Here is a 16,281-nt window from a genome sequence, read left to right as displayed (position 1 = left end):
CTTAGGTAGTCCTCTCTCCAGTTAAATGGTGGGGATCTGCTATATTCAAGTGGTTTAGCATGAGAATGTTTCAAGAACACAAACTGAGAAGAAACTTTAGACAAAATTTCAAATTTGTGTAACTTTTGAAATACTGTACGTGTACATAAATTGGCGTATTCAAAATTTAGCGCAATCAGCAATCACTGGGTATGGAGTTGTTGGCGAAATCATGAATTAGCGCTATACATGTTCGTGCCGTATTTTGTATTTATAAATGATTTCTTAGCGGTACTCATGAATTAGCGCATCGTTGTCTGCGCCAAAGCCGCTAAAATATGGAGCCCGCTTTTTTTAAGGACATTGGCAAGTCAAGGTTTTCCGGAGAAAAAAAGTTTAATACATGGGTTTTTTCACTTATGAAATAGTGATTGAGAGTGATCTCCCGTGTAGAATTCTCTAAGCGGTGAAAACCAATAAAGCATATGTTTACAGAGGTAAACAAAAGCACATGTACTTCCTTCAACGGGTAGAATTATCTATACAGCAAGAAAGAAAATTAGTAATGGCTTTGTTGTGAATTGTATTCAGGGGACCAAGATCCAACAGGTTGTCATTTACCATAGTTATGCTCAGTATGCTGGGAAGGGCAAAGATGTGACATACGCTGAAAGGTAGACCGACTGAGATCAGTTCTCAGGTTGTATGAAGAAAGCAGCATTTAGTAACTACGAATAAAATTTGAAATAAATCCATGCCAATATTTTTATGACAATGTGTTTCAATCAATTCAGTCAATTACATGATAGAATGAATCAACCAGTCTGACTCTCTTGACCATTATGAATGATATGTAATTATAGCTGTTAAGGGAAGTAACTCAAAAATAAAGATCGGTGCCGGTATGTTCTTGTCCTGTTTCTATATATACATTTTCAGCCAAAATATCTAGAAGTCATAGGAAATGAAGATACAATAATGTATATAATACAAGAACTATATGAAATAAGTGGGTTTTTGAAAAATATTATGGTGAAAAATTATGTAGCTCCCTTTTATCAACATTTTACATAGGAAATGCATTGAGAATTGCAAAAACACTGATTTGACAAAATCTAAAAAAGAAGGTTGGCTTGGTAGGTTAAACAATCCAGAATATAGCCTGTTTAATACAATTAAACCTACTCAAGAGTTCTTGAAAAATTCTATACTATAACCAGGAACCTTGCCAATGTCCTTAAGTACAAGTACAGTAATTTTGAAATATCAAATAAACTAGCAACATTTAAATCATGTTTGTTGAAGAAAAATCAAGCTAATAAAAATCTAAATTTTCATTTTAGAGTCTGTGACCAGTTTGTGGTTTAGGGGCCAGGGATGTGAAGAGGATTGAAAAAATTAGGATATATAGAGGAGCAGTTTCATATATTGAACTATTCTTCCTTGATGCATGCACAAGACGAACTATTTCTCAGACAAATCAGTATGTTCAGATTATTTGCTTGTTTAAAAGGGAATTTAAGCTGAGTCGGCGATTTTTTTTATTCAAGGATTGGAAATAGAGGCGAAATGTAGCAGGAATTAATCGTGAACTTTGAAAATATGTAGTTTTTCTCCAAAAAACATGTAAACTTCATCAAATATCTTTTGAAGTTCTTGAAAATGAATGTTTTCATATCAGGGAAAAAGTCATGTTGTAACACAAGGTATCATCACTCTAGGTTTCCAAGCTAGCCTGTTAAAGGTAATAATTCACACTAAATCTGTTCATTTTTTTTAAAATGTAGATTCCTTATTTTACGCGAGTATTTAATATCGCGAAAAGGCCCAAAGGCCTCAAATCGCGAGAACAATAATTCGCGAATGGGTGATTTATCTAGAGATTTTACATGCATTAAAGCACCATAAAAAATAAAAGCGAGTAATTTTATTTCGCGAGTGGTGCTTCTCGCGTAATTACGCGTTAATTTAATCCTCGCGTACAATTAGGAATCTACAGTATCAATTTCGCATTTAACAGAGTAAAAGACAACTACAATAGCATGTCATGTTTGGTATCAAACAAGATATCAAATTCCACTGAATAGTTGTGCCCATGGAAAGCAAATCTGAAACATTTTGAAAGCTCAAAGTAAATCCGTGATTATCTCTCTTTGATTTACCGTATGATTTCGTTGCCTTCTGTATCCTGTATAATAAAGTCTCATTAAATCGAACGAAAACATTCCTTTTACTTGACCCATATAATTAAAGTCTCTCGATAGCACTTGTTGAATAAAAAACAATACCGGTACTAATGCTTATTTATAACCACCAACACCTGTGAATTAGAGTGTACTTTTATGTTTCTTTCCCAACTTGATCCAACTTCCTCGTGTCATTTGAAGTACACGCTTATTACGCACTTATTACGCAATACACGAAGCATTCTTTCTAGTTCAGATACTAGTACCAGTATTTACATAAGATGTGATTTAGCTGAAAACTTCCTTAGAAAGAAGTTCTTAGTTCAAATCATTTTACATCACATGAGGAGCAAAAAAGCAAAATTGGGGAGATCCCCCTGATTTTGTAAATGTTTGTTTCGTCGAGTGAAATAAACGAATTTTGAATGTTTAAATGGACAATGTATTTTAGCTTTAAATATCCATGTGAATATTGCCTGACACTTACACCCTAGGATATTTTTAAAGAAGTGCGAACTCACGAGAAATGTGTGTGCTTGGATGAAAAGGATCATAACACACATTCATAACCTTTAAAAACTAAGTCAATTCTCAGACTCCAAGACTATTAAGTAAGAACAGACGTGAATCAAAATTTAGATTTTGAATACTTAGTATCTTGCTTTTTATTTCGGAATACGATAAATATTTTAAATCGACACAGGTTACTGACAAATCAGTTGATGTGACAGGGTTTTCAACTAATTCGTTTAAAGTCTGTATTTCGCATATTCTATGGTCGTTATGATGACCCTATCATTATACAACTTATCGTTGGGTTGTATTTTGACAGAAATATTTCCCACCAATTGCTAGGCCATCGATTTTATACCATTTTGACTACGATTTACCTGATCAATACTGAGGACTCACGGCGGGTGTGACTGGTCAATGGGATGCTAAACTAGCCTCCTCCTAGGCATGTCTGGTATTTTCAGGGACCCGTGTTTCTTTTTTGCCCTGTTCCCTATTCGTATTTTTACTGGATTTGTAAGTTTAAGCATTGTTTGTTATCTCCACCTTTTTCATTCATGACATTTATAAAAAGTTAAAAGTTTGTATATTATTCAAATACTAACACATGATGAAAATTTTGTTTTATTTTCAAAATAACTCCGAAAGTTAAATTTTGAAGTTTGTTTTCAGATTTGTCTAGTATATTTTCCACAAATCAAAGCATTCGGGGGATGAAAATATAATACTTCGTGTTTATACTCTGAAATAACTAAGAAAAAATAAACATAGAATATATAGCGATAACACATGTCGATAAACGACTGAGTTGATCTTTGTCTGTCTGAAATACTCTTTTCTCGTTTGTTTTAGCTTCTGATAACAAGTGTAGATGCAATGAAGCGATCCAGATAAAATCAGTATCAACACCCCTCCTGATAACACACAGATCCTCCCACATGTATTGTGAAATATGACTCGCCAAATTATATTTCTGATTATCTGTGTTCTAACGGTTTTGCATCACGTACTTTCCCGCCGAGGATGTTGCGGCCCGCAACAATGGACTGGAGTTGCTATCCAGAAGCTTGGGCGATACGATCATGACGTGGATGTTGCGTCACTTGCCGACGTTACTACTCACGTTGCGTACAGTTATGATGACAGAAAAGTTTCTCTTCAACAGGAAGTTTACAACATGACGGTGAAAAGCAAGAATAAAGTACATGTGATTTACGAGTTCAAAGAAGTTAGTATTCTACAATGGTTTACCTTAATAGATGTTTCGATTTTATGGATATCTTTGGATAATTATATTTAAAACTTTTTTTCATTTTATCCAATCACATCATATGTACAAACAGCATACCGGTATATGTAAAAGGTCACGCTAGGATGTTGAATTTCAGTTTAACCCCACAAAATTAATGGTCAAGGCCACTTTGTTGAAGTATGTAAATAACGCACTGTAAAACAATAGAATGTACCGGTAGTATACAATATAGAAGTCACGAAATCCGAAGTATTCAGACCACCGCTAAAGAATAATCAGATAAAAGCTTGAAGATGTTTCTCTTGTCAACTGTCTGGGAATCTGCATAATTAGAATGCCAAAACATCTTTGTAACATGTAGATCTTTCAAGAGTCACTCCAGTATCTGAAGAGATAATGCCCTACAAACGAAAGCCTACATTAAAGGCAGTCTAGTTAATGTTTTGAGATTTCTTATGCTGTTTTTGTTTGTTTTTATGTATATTTCATGTAACTATAATATTTTTATTCCTTGTTTTAGGGAATCGAATATATTATAACGAATGACAATTACTGTATTTCATACTCTATCGGCGGAGAAATGTGGTCAGGCTGTGTTCCAGGCAGGTGGTATTTTTAAAAGTAGCTTCACATTTTGAGAACTTGACAATGCAACTACTTGTATATGATGAGTATTACTGGTCATGAAACAGACTTTCGCTACTTATATAAATCATAAAATGCGATGGTACATGATATCCTTTGTTTTCCGATACTTTTAAATACCATTGACCCTTCTTACTATAAGAAAAATGGCTGGGCATCCCTCTTTGGATTCGAGGATATTGCCCTTCTTTTTCGAAGGAAAAAGAAAAATAATCTAAAAATTAACTAGCATCTTAAAAGGGTTCAAACAACCAAACTGAAGTTGAGAATTCTAATATTGCTAATAAGATAAACATGGATCTTATTAGCAAAAAGTAAGAAAATATTGTTTTAAAATCCTCTGTGTACAAGATTTTCTACAGCGGGCTGATTTTTGAAAATATTATTTTCTGAAAGACTGAACAAAATTAATAAATGATGATGCCTTCTTTTTTTATTCATATTTATCATTTTAACATCTTAAGTATCTAATATTCATATAGACAACGCTATCCATCTCGGGACATACAATATATCCGGTCCCACGGTTGACATCTACAGAGTTGTATCCCCTAGTGGCGCCACTATACGATTTAGTGTTAGCAGCCAACTTTGTTACCCAGCAACAGAGAGTTTATTGACCCAAGGTCCAGGTAAATTATTAATTCATTTTAATTAATAATAATCAATTATTACAAGTCAATGCTTAATAGGCACATTTATTTACTCGTCAGTAAGCAATAAATAAATAAATAAATAGAATAAAATAAAAAAAAATACATGTTAATTTTTTTTTTTTTTAATGATGTGCTTAAAGGTGAAGAGTAGCCTAATGAACATATTTTCCGAATGAAATTGCATTCTGCACATTTATTACAGTGTATGATCTAAAAGTCAGTGTATATGAAAACGTAACCAAAGGAATCAGCGACCCTTCTGTGTTCAAGGTCCCCGTATTCTGTCACCATAGTCAGGTAGGAACAGCGGGTGCTATAAGGTCATCAGCATATACGTTTTATAAAGTTATAAATACATTCAGTGTAATCTGCTTCCTTGAAATCCGTTGGAATTCTACAACATTCAAACCTCTGTGAATACACACAAAACCTTGTCAAGTAGTGATAGAATATACCAAAAGGAACTACTTATACTTTCAATACACCAAAATGCATATTATTTTGGCTCAATTTGATTAAAAACAATTACCCTATCAGACTGTTGTAAAAATATTACAATTGTTCGTTAAAAAATTTAGTTGTAATTTATTTGTTATTTTCCCCCTCGCAATATTCATTTGCGTTAATATATATTTAACTTTCTACAAACTGGTCTTCCGTCTTCTAACCATACCAGTTCTGAAAGGCGCTATATATTTGAATTGACGAATGAAATTAACATTTATGAAGAGAAAAAATTAGAGAATGCTAGTACGAGTATAAGCATTTAATTCTTATTTTTTGGATGTCGTCGGTCGTATAATACGCGGTATTCAATTTGTCGGGAAGGTTGGACGACGACATCCAAAAGTAAGAATTCAATGCTTAAATACTGAGCAAACGTCTTTGCTTTGTTTTTGGAAGTTAATGAATGTTTGTGTGTGTTTCTCTCATCCTGGATTAGATACACTACGAAAAGTCAAGTGACTCTTCAAAGTTCATTGCCACGCCACTAAAACATATACATACAACAATTATCTATGTCAAACAGCTGATGAAGAAGAATGTAAATTTCATCCCAATACAAGAATAGCTTTGAAAAAATAGGAGGAAAAAGATTAATGTTCTTCATTGACTAGGAATTTTATGATAGGCAATGCCTGTAATTTCATAAGCGTTAATTTTTATTTTAGATAAAGAAGAAATACATCTCGTCGACTATCACTGAATTGATTCATAGTTCCTTTTCCTGGGGATGATGGAAAGCTTCTTTAGATGCTGTCATGTGTTGTTAATCAATTTTCTTATATCGTGACATTCATAATTTTTTTTGGTAAAACTGTTTTCAGTTTTGCCACTTCCTCCTTATCTATTTGTATATATAAAAAAAATAAACATAAAATCATTATATCACGTAAATTTCAATCCGCTAAATAGAAAGAAAGAAAAAAAATTCCAAGACAGAATATTTTTATGCTGTATGAAAACTTGACCAAGTAGACCATTCATTGACAAGTTAGAGTACTTTTATGTCGTTATCACAAACAGATTGATTTACAATGCAAAGTTCGTAACCGTCATGTACATTAGTGACGCGTGAAATCGATGTCCACGTAGATGAACGTCAATTACACCCCGACACGCACCATCACGTGACACCTGGCAACATCTGGTATAGCAGATGACGTAAAGTGCAAATGCAATAGATAGTTGTAAGTAATCTTACGATATATGATTGGAAAGTACATATGTCTTTTTTTCGTAAATAATCCGGGTGACTCATAACAAACACACCTTGTGGTTTATTGATTTTTTTTAAGACTGGAATATGGTTTGCACATTGTAATAAATATCACATAGAACTCTGTCTGTTTGTCTGCTTGTTTGTATTAAACATTTTTGTAAAGACTTGCTTCACTTGTTGTGCCGAACTTCGTCGACGAGGTTTATTTTCTATAAGTTTTCGTCTTTTTACTTCACGTGCTAATTCGTAAAATAGTTCATATATCTCTTCACTTCCGTCACAAACGGAAGTCTCAAAGAATGCGCATGCCATTTCCGTTGCAAGCTTCATCCCTTCTGCTGTGCTTACATCACGTTCACGCATTAAGTCAACTTTATTTCCCACTAAAACACACTGAACATTTGTTTTCTTTATATCGTCTAAGTAATCCTTCATTTTCATTACTTCTTCAAAACTCTGCCGGTCATTTATTGCATAAACAAAAATAAATCCGTCAGCCCATCGAATGTGACCCTCTCTCTGCAAAGCTTCTACCTGAAATGCGACACATGTATATCTTAGTCTCAATATACAGTTATATATTATATTTCTTTAGCTCTCCTGGTTAATTTTTCTCATGTGTGTTAATTATTGAATTGATTTACAACCTCGTATTACCTAAAATATGGAGTAAATACACCCAAGAGGTAACTAAGCATTTGGTTATATAGTATAAAAATTTTCACTTTAAACAAGAGGTCAAGGGACATTGACAGTCACCTGGGTATCAAGAGTTTTTCTTCATAGACTAAGTTAAACTTATGGAATCAAGCGACATGAATTCTACAATTTGGTGATTAGGAGCTATTATGATTATTTTTGTAGAGGGCTTACTGCTCATTATAATGCAAACCTATTTTCTGCTTGAAGTCTTTTGGTTAAAGGTAGTTACAATATCTGACAACTAAGCCTCACCCTGGGGCCTGAACCCTGCATCCATTGGCCAGGAATTTTTATTTTGATGCCCAGCAGTCAAGAACAAAATTTCTACATGTACGTATATTGCATTTTCATTATATGCCATCATGGGAACTGAACCCAGGAATCATTAGTTTCACATTTTTGGTACATGCCTCGTTCATTATCATGATGCAACAATTTGCCTCCAAGAGGAAACAAGATTTTCTAATAGTGATTTACTAATACAAAATTCATCTTCAATTAACCACACCTTGGAGCCCGAACCCGAGAGTTATGAATTTCTCAATTTTGGATATTCTCTCATCGCTTATTTTATAAATGTCAATAGTTTGACTGCTTGTTGTTTAGGAGTTAAGATGATTTTTTTAAGATTGCAAAAATTTTGATGTTTATCGATGCACGTATCATGACGACGGACGAAAACGGAGAGTGATAGGTCACCTGAGTCAGGTCACCTCAGCGACTCTGATGACCTTTAAAATTACACTTTTCAGTTATTCTTCGATAAAAAGACCAAATCAGGGAATATAACATGAAAAAAGATTTGCTTCAAATAGCCAATTGAACAACATAATTCTCTGAAGGACAAATCACTGCACTTAAAAAAATTATCTATAAATCTGGTGTTTGTTAAGTTTTTACAATAATTTTGGTATACCAGAGGTCATAAGGCAAAAATACAGAAGTTAATACTCTAGCAGGACTCGTTACACCCTCCGCTTGAAAAGTGGAGGGTATATAGTGATGGGGGTAAAAGTCCTCCGTAACACATAGGGGTACCCATCTCTTATCCGCAACTCTTCCTATACCACTGAATAAAGCTGAATGAGACTTTCACAGAATCTTTTTTACAATATAGTGTGACCTCCTATTTTACGTTCTGATTGGACACAATTTTTTTGGGTTTTCAATAGCAATACATGGATACTGCCATTCTTTCTATAATATTGGAGATATCAATCTCTTATCCGCAACCCCTATACCACTGAATAAAATTTAATAATCTTTATTACATAGTGCCATTGTGCATCGCTTATTGTATGTTTTGATCAGAGACATATTTGGAATTTTCCATAAAAAAAAAAAAAAAAAAAAAAAAAAAAAAAAAAAAAAAAAAAAAATTGTATTTATACTCGTATTTGAGAGTGAGGTATCATTTTGTGAGCTCAAAGTTCACAGTATCTCTAGTTAATATGGGAATAAACTGACTTTGACCTATTATTTCGTATTTGATGTTGAGTAAATAACAGTAAATCGATTTTTGAACTCTGGCACGAACCTTGTATAATAATTATGTTAAAATTTAGGGAGAAAATCATTAAGCAAGTAAATCGTTAATCACAGATAATTTCAGCAATGAAAGTTGAAATTCTCGGCAAAAGATGTAATTATGCCCCCGTATCGAAGATTCGGGGGTACATAGTTTTTTGCCCTATCCGTCTTTCTGTCTGCATGTCTGTTTGTTCGCAAAAACTTTAACATTGCCCATAACTTTTGATTGGTCGGAGCTATGGCTATCATATTTTACATGTGTATTCCTTGTGACAAGACCATCATATTTGACCTTTGGACCTTGACCTTGGAGTTTGACCCAGTTTTTGCAATTTTTTTTTTACCGAACTTTAACCTTGGTCATGGCTTTGAACAATTGGTGCTGAATGGTAAATTTGTAAGCGGTATAGAAAATTGTTATTTGGTCACGTTTTTGTGGAATGACTAATTATGTTTATTTCATTATGCTCTATTTTAGCGGCGTTATATTGTTGACCTTATGCGGAGCAAGAAAGTCGGAGGGAAGCGAAAATATTGAACAAAAAAGCAGTAAAGTTAGGTGAAACAAATAAGTTTTAAAATCTCCATTTTTTGTGATTAAAATGATGTTTATTAAATTTGTTATGTAATTTCTATCCCCCTCGCTAAAGGTTCGTGGATACGAAACTTAAATATATACCTATACCTCCTCGTTAAGTGAGGAAAAAAAGACCTTTTAAATTTATGTAAATGTCAGTGTTAAAAGGGGTCTACAACATAAAATCTTTACGCCCGGCTGATATTTAATGGGAAATTAAAATATGTAAAACAAGTAAAAATTTATCACCCAATAACGTCTTAAAACAACATTGACCTAGACTCTGAACACCCTTCATCACAAAGCAGTCTGGATGTTAAGCCCTGTTAAGCAATTTGACTCTTTTAAAAAAATTTCTTCCGATTTAGAGATTTAACATCTTATTGAATTAACATATTAATATATATAAAAAAAATTCAAAGAGAGGCGCCTAAAACAAGTTTCTACAATGGCCTTCAGTCGACTTTCTCACGCTGGGCTGTGAGGCGTTTTAAATAGATATACAAGTCATTACACAACATGCTCGGAGCTTTACTACGTATACTCGTACCTGCCCTGCCGTGTCCAGAATCTCCATATTAACGAGTTCGTCGTCTACAGTGGCGACATGCTTGTAGGTGCATTCTATAAAATTGATAAAAGATACATTCAAAGCTGAGCTCGGATGGTTTTTGTATATTAATTTGTCACGAATACATTATATGATATCTTTGGAGATGTCAAGATAAACATGTATCTAGATTGAGTCTACATAGTATATATATTTGAATTAATTGATATTTTCGGAGGCTTTTATTTTGATTTAAATTTAATTTACCATGTGATAAATTTGGAATTTAAAAAAAAAAAGATTTTTTTTTATGTTTCAAGTTCTTCCGCGTAGATGTGTTACGCCTTAGTGCATTTCCGCCTCCTATTATGTTGAATTAATTGCGCTTAGCGCAGGCTAATTTCTCATTTATCAAAGTTTTATTTTAACATCTCGTACACCTGGTATCTACAAGACATTTTCAGATTTTATGTCTAAGCCATATTTCTTTAAGGTAAATAAATACATCCTGGTTCCTGAATAATGCAGATACGAAAAAAAAATAAAATAAAAAATTTTAAAAAAAATAATAAAAATTATAAAAAAAAAAAAAATTAAAAAAAAAATCTCAATATATGTCTAATAGGCCTATTATTTGCCTTAATGTTAAAAATAATTCAGTTTGATTCGTCCATTGTCAAACTTATTTACAAAGTATGATTTTCCTTTTGTTTTATTTTTTTTTAAAGATTCATTTTGATAGGGGGTCAAGAACCCCCTGGACAGCGATGAGGCGACATACTCACCTAACGTGGGGTCGTACTCCCATATGAACCTCCGGGTTAAAAACCTTACCACCAAGGCTAAAATAAATAATACATATAAATTACAAATGATAAATTACAAAATAAAACAATTTCACATGAATCAACGTAATAAAAAACAATAATTAATCGCCGCCCAAGGATTTGTACATTTAGGATGCTGGCGAAAACACATAAAACACTTTATCTTGTGTGGAGAAAGGGTCAAGATTTTCCCAACTAATACATGAAAAATTTGCTTTGTTAGATATAAGCTAAAAGTGAGAAAATGCATCTGGTTTTTATATACGAGCAAATGGTCAAGATATTCGCATACACAAAACTTGCATTGGAATGTGACCTGTAGTGAAATGTTAGAGAACCTAATCCAGCAATACTGTTATATTCTTTTTATAATAAGCTATTAACGGGGGGGGGGGGGGGGAGGGGGGTTCTCGCTAATGAGACAGAAAAAGATCGAGGGGTGCTTCAATGGATAGACTCAGACTTTCATGTTCTGTTATTTCTTGTTTCTCTGTCTTTTATTTAATGGACATTTCCTGTTTTATGACCTATTAGCACTTATTAATGTTGTACGAGCTATGTATCTTTATTAATAATCCTCCTTTTATCACCAACAGCCATCATTAGCATCCACTAACTTGTATCTCGACCTATACATAGACTGTCCAATTTATCATTTATAAAATCAGTTCTACGGCGTCGACAACTATTATTTTTATAGACATCTATTTTAAGAATACCAATTTGATTTTTTTCTAAGGACATAAAATTTAATTATCATTAATGCCTCGCTTGAACCCCACCCCACTCCAACATAAAAATCATTCCGATGTAATAAAGTCCGTATAATTTTAATGTCTCATTTATTGATATCACAAACGCCACATAAAGAAAGTTATATAGCCAATATTCATAACCGCGTGTACTTCTTGACACCAATTTGACGCACCTTGCGGTGATGCATAGTGTGCACATGCATAATATGGCACACAGCCCGTTTGATTTCAACTCAGAATGCAAAAAAGCACAGTAGACATGATGAAACTAAGGTAACAATCGCAATGAAATCACAATTTCATCTGCGTCAATTACGGAATTGTTTTGAAGAGATTTTCTGCTGCAAACAATTAATTACATTATTTATTATTCCACAGTCAATGCTTGCCGACCGTTTTTTTTTTCAGGTTTTCTGTAGTTGATTCAAGAAATCGGTCAATTTTAATTGCTCTGTATGTAAGAATCTTTTTCCTTTAGTATGCTGATTTTCAGTTAAGTGGTTTCTATTGAAAAACTTTTGAGGAATGCGTTTTACGTCGTTCTTTGAAACGATCACAATTCTGATTCATGAAAACGTTTTGAACAAACAAGAATTGGTTTATCTCTGTTTTAAATTTATAAATGTACATATGTTTGGAGCTGTTTCTCTAATGAGCCATCAGTTGACAGATATAAATCCTCGTTACAGAAACTGATGCAGGGTAAATTATTTCTGGATAAACATTTAAGTCATGTCTATTCTATGTAACAGCCATCATTTTCCCGCCATGTGTCCATCTAATAACTTTCCCTCGTAAAACCTCCCAGAAAGTTACTAGGAATTTCTTACCCTAATCATAATGAGAGGATGTTTCCTATCAGACAGTTCATTGGCAATATTATTTTGACGGTTTGGACTAGTTCAAAAATGTATTTTTAACTCTTCGATTTTGTGTTGATTGAGCATCGACAAGTAGAGAAAAAAGCAGAATTGTTTTTATAAAATGCTAATATTATTCCCGATTCTGAACTCCTAAAAGCGATGCGCAGGCAAAATAGAGAAAATTGGTTTACAAGAAATTTAAGTGATAAAATTAACCACTTGAATGTATAGTGATATAGCTCGTTGCAGATATTTCAAAGGCGAGTGTATGCCCTAGTAATGATTAAGCTTATTCCCCAATCTTGTTTCGAAGAAAACTTGAGACAAGTCCGAGATCGTTCATTGAGTAAAATTAACCAGACTGTTCAGAGTGATAAGTTCATTGGATCAATTTGAACATATGAGCGACTTCGCTTCAGATGTTTTGAAGTGGCCAGAAAATCTCAGAACGAATTAGCTGCTGGACCTTTCACCTGAAATCCCGCACCCATCCTGTACTTGATTGCACGTACTCACATTGTACGCGCGAGAGGGCGTGCAGTAAAGATAAGTAGATATAGCATTAATTGAAACTGATTATTCTGTTTGCGGTGTAAATCCTTACGCCTTTCGGCTTTTTTGCATTAAAGACATTGATCCATTAATCCTAGTTTAGCCACATGGCATCTTTTGCATGTGTGCTAAGATTGCATCCCTCCGTGACAAGGTTGCAAAAGTACTCAGATGTTCGCTCAAGTGCTTGAAAAATTACTGCCAATGTGCCAAACGTTCATTTCACGTGGAAAGAAATTCACATAAAATAAACCTGAATTTCACGGGAAAAACTTGAAGAGATTTTCACCTATGTGTTCTTTTCCCTTGAAATTCACGCCAATTTTAGGGAATCCCTTTTTTTAAAAAAATTTTCATGTTAAAAATTTCACACGAAATCTCATGAGAGGCACATTTCAAAAACTTGCAGGTCCTTCTACTTTCTGTAAAAACACATAGCATTCAAAAAATGTGATATTGTTATGATGCCAGGTTTAATTCAAAATGTAGTATTATTCTTTCTAACACTTTTGGATAATATGGGCCTGTAAAAGTTTATTTTCTACAAATGTGCTGTTTTTATGTTCTTTGTATCTCAAAATATAAATTTGTAAAGTTCAAAGAAACTTCACATATATATTTTCAAAGGGTAAGTGGAAAATTTAATAATATTTAATCACCCAGCCAAACTCAACACCATAAACATTTAATAAAAAATGTAAGGTGTATTCAAAATGTTGACGTACGTGTCTAATAACCTTATTTGCATAAAATATTGAAAAAATGATTTCTTTTCATAATAAAATAACCTTTTAAACCTCTTGAGCAGTTAATAGCGTAAAAAAGCCTGCCGTTTTTATTAATCTAAAATTGAACTTGAATTTGAGAATAAAGCCCATGGAAGGGAAATTGATATATCTTTTTAGAAAACCACTTCGATTTTTGAAAGCCGGAGTCCAACAATTTTACTTGAATTGGAAGCACTCTTTTGTAAGTAAAGGGTATTTGCTCGCAAGGTCGATATACTTATGTAAGTAATGCGGATATCTAACATTAAATATGCACATTGTTACAGCGCACATATATATTTACAGGTAGCAATATTTCGTCGTTCGGAAGTAGCACATGTACTTGTGAAAATAATCAATTGAAGATAAGAAGTTCTAAACATGCCATCAAGTATTTATGACGTCACTTGTTCACTTTAATTGGTTCGTGTGTACTTTTACATCTGCTCCTTGAACCAAATATTTCTGAGAAGTAAATATTATTATCAAAGTTTGTTAATCAATCAATCAATAGAACAGACTTACCCGACTTGCCGACACCGGCTCGTCCAAGGACGGCAAGTTTGATTTCTGGAGTCGGCTTCGTCTTTCCGTTTGACGTCATAGCAGACATCGGCATGGAAAATGGTCGCTTTTTCAAACCAAATTACAAAGGATTTGTCCAAGTTTGGTACTGATAAGAGTAAAAAATGTTTAAATTAAAACACGCCGTTTAGTTGTTGACAGATCGTCAGCTGGGCTTTGCGTGCTGCATTTTTGTTGATCCGAGTTACTGTCCGATACATAAACCTTTGGATGCCACAGTTAATTCTTAAAACCTTTCATAACCATCCTCTGGGATCAAGCTTCGACAAAATCGTTTTTGACACATAACATAGACAAAAAAATTTAGCATTGTTCAAAGAATCGCCGGAAAAACAATTTAATCCGATTTTTGAACCGTCCCTTTCAATGATACAAACTATAATCCGAGTATGTACCAAGATTCTTTAAATTCACGAGATGAAAAATTCCTGACCGTTTCAAGTGGTCTAAACTTAGACTAGTCTATTGTTTTGAGACGTACTTTTCAGTCCACAGACAAAATGCACTGTCCTTGTCTTCAGCTACCATGCAGAAAATAGCCGAGTTGAGTGTTACCACCGCGGTGAAACATGCGCGCTACACATCATGTGATTTAAACCTCTTTTCAACTTTCAGATATATATCATTTAAAGTGAAGAATCAGCACTTTAGAGTATGTCTTTATCAAAAGCATATCGATGTCCTTAAACATGTCTATTAGACTTTTCAAATGGTAATTGATGCACACGGTGACCTCGCAGAATATCATATAAACCATCTACAGTCACACAAGGAGTTTAACATTAAGAAAATGTTTATGGGTTAAAAGCTCTTCTGTTGATATATTTACGTCTTGGAATAGTAGGAGTCTTTTGTATCTATATTTTAATTCCTCACAATTTTATAAAACTTAATATCATTTAGATAACGCTTAACTTAAAGTCATGCTGTTTAAATACACATTATATTTTTCATAAGATGCTAAGTGCCAAAGCATAGGTAATGAATATTTTACATATGATTACATAGTTTTAATCTTGTTTGAAGCGCAGTGGCGCAATACCACGGGGGCTCTTGTCCATTTATCGCTTTCCTAACTATTCATACATACCATACAGATATTCTTTCAGTTTTCCTTTTTTAACATTTTCTCCAACACACTTTTTAGGCTAATGTGGGTTTTTTTAATATTATTTTTGTGTGCACTTGTATATGTGTCTTTTTAATTAATATAATTGTATGTTTATTTTATATTTCATTATCAACGCACGGAGGACGTAAAGAAAGAATAAGTAAAAATCTATTTCAGACTCCTAAAATTTTCAAGAGTAACGAAAGAGATTTAAAAAGATATAATTAGTTTAAATTTAAAAATTTAATAAAAATGAATTTTCGATTTTGATTTAGAGAAGGATTCAAGGCTATTTTTCTGATTGCCGCTACAAGTGATGGATGTGTTCATAGCAATATGAGGTCAGAAATTTGAAATTCCATGATTGAGGAAAAACAACGTATGGTCGAAGAGAAGGATATACACATTCAAGTGGTCAATTATAATTTTCTGCGTAACTTTTGTGGAAGTGGTGTACGTTTGTTGTGCTTTGTTTCTTCTACGTGTAATCATGAATGTTTTAATCGGG

General features: G+C 33.4%; 2 protein-coding genes across 2 annotated transcripts; one reads left to right on the top strand and one right to left on the bottom strand.

Moving 5' to 3' along the window:
- The first annotated feature begins 3,535 nt into the window (after positions 1–3,535).
- LOC133183702 (uncharacterized) lies at positions 3,536–6,627 on the top strand. Its single transcript, XM_061318629.1, has 5 exons — positions 3,536–3,906; positions 4,451–4,532; positions 5,058–5,207; positions 5,434–5,528; positions 6,404–6,627. Exons 1-5 carry the CDS (start codon positions 3,631–3,633, stop codon positions 6,467–6,469), a joined length of 669 nt encoding a protein of 222 aa, XP_061174613.1. The 5' UTR covers positions 3,536–3,630; the 3' UTR covers positions 6,470–6,627.
- A 36-nt stretch (positions 6,628–6,663) lies between these two features.
- LOC133181074 (ras-related and estrogen-regulated growth inhibitor-like) lies at positions 6,664–15,209 on the bottom strand. The gene is made up of 4 exons (XM_061315649.1): positions 14,603–15,209; positions 11,099–11,155; positions 10,314–10,387; positions 6,664–7,488 (listed from the first exon to the last, which is right to left on the bottom strand). The coding sequence occupies exons 1-4, from the start codon at positions 14,694–14,696 to the stop codon at positions 7,063–7,065; spliced, it is 651 nt and encodes a 216-aa protein (XP_061171633.1). The 5' UTR covers positions 14,697–15,209; the 3' UTR covers positions 6,664–7,062.
- Positions 15,210–16,281: the final 1,072 nt, after the last annotated feature.

This window comes from Saccostrea echinata, unplaced genomic scaffold (genome assembly GCF_033153115.1).
Source record: "Saccostrea echinata isolate AGI-Se365-2 ecotype Australia unplaced genomic scaffold, CSIRO_AGI_Sech_v1 ptg000001l, whole genome shotgun sequence".
Classification (NCBI taxonomy): Eukaryota; Metazoa; Mollusca; class Bivalvia; order Ostreida; family Ostreidae; genus Saccostrea; species Saccostrea echinata.
Note: the sequence above shows the minus strand (reverse complement) of the source record. Positions and strands in the feature narration are given on the sequence as shown.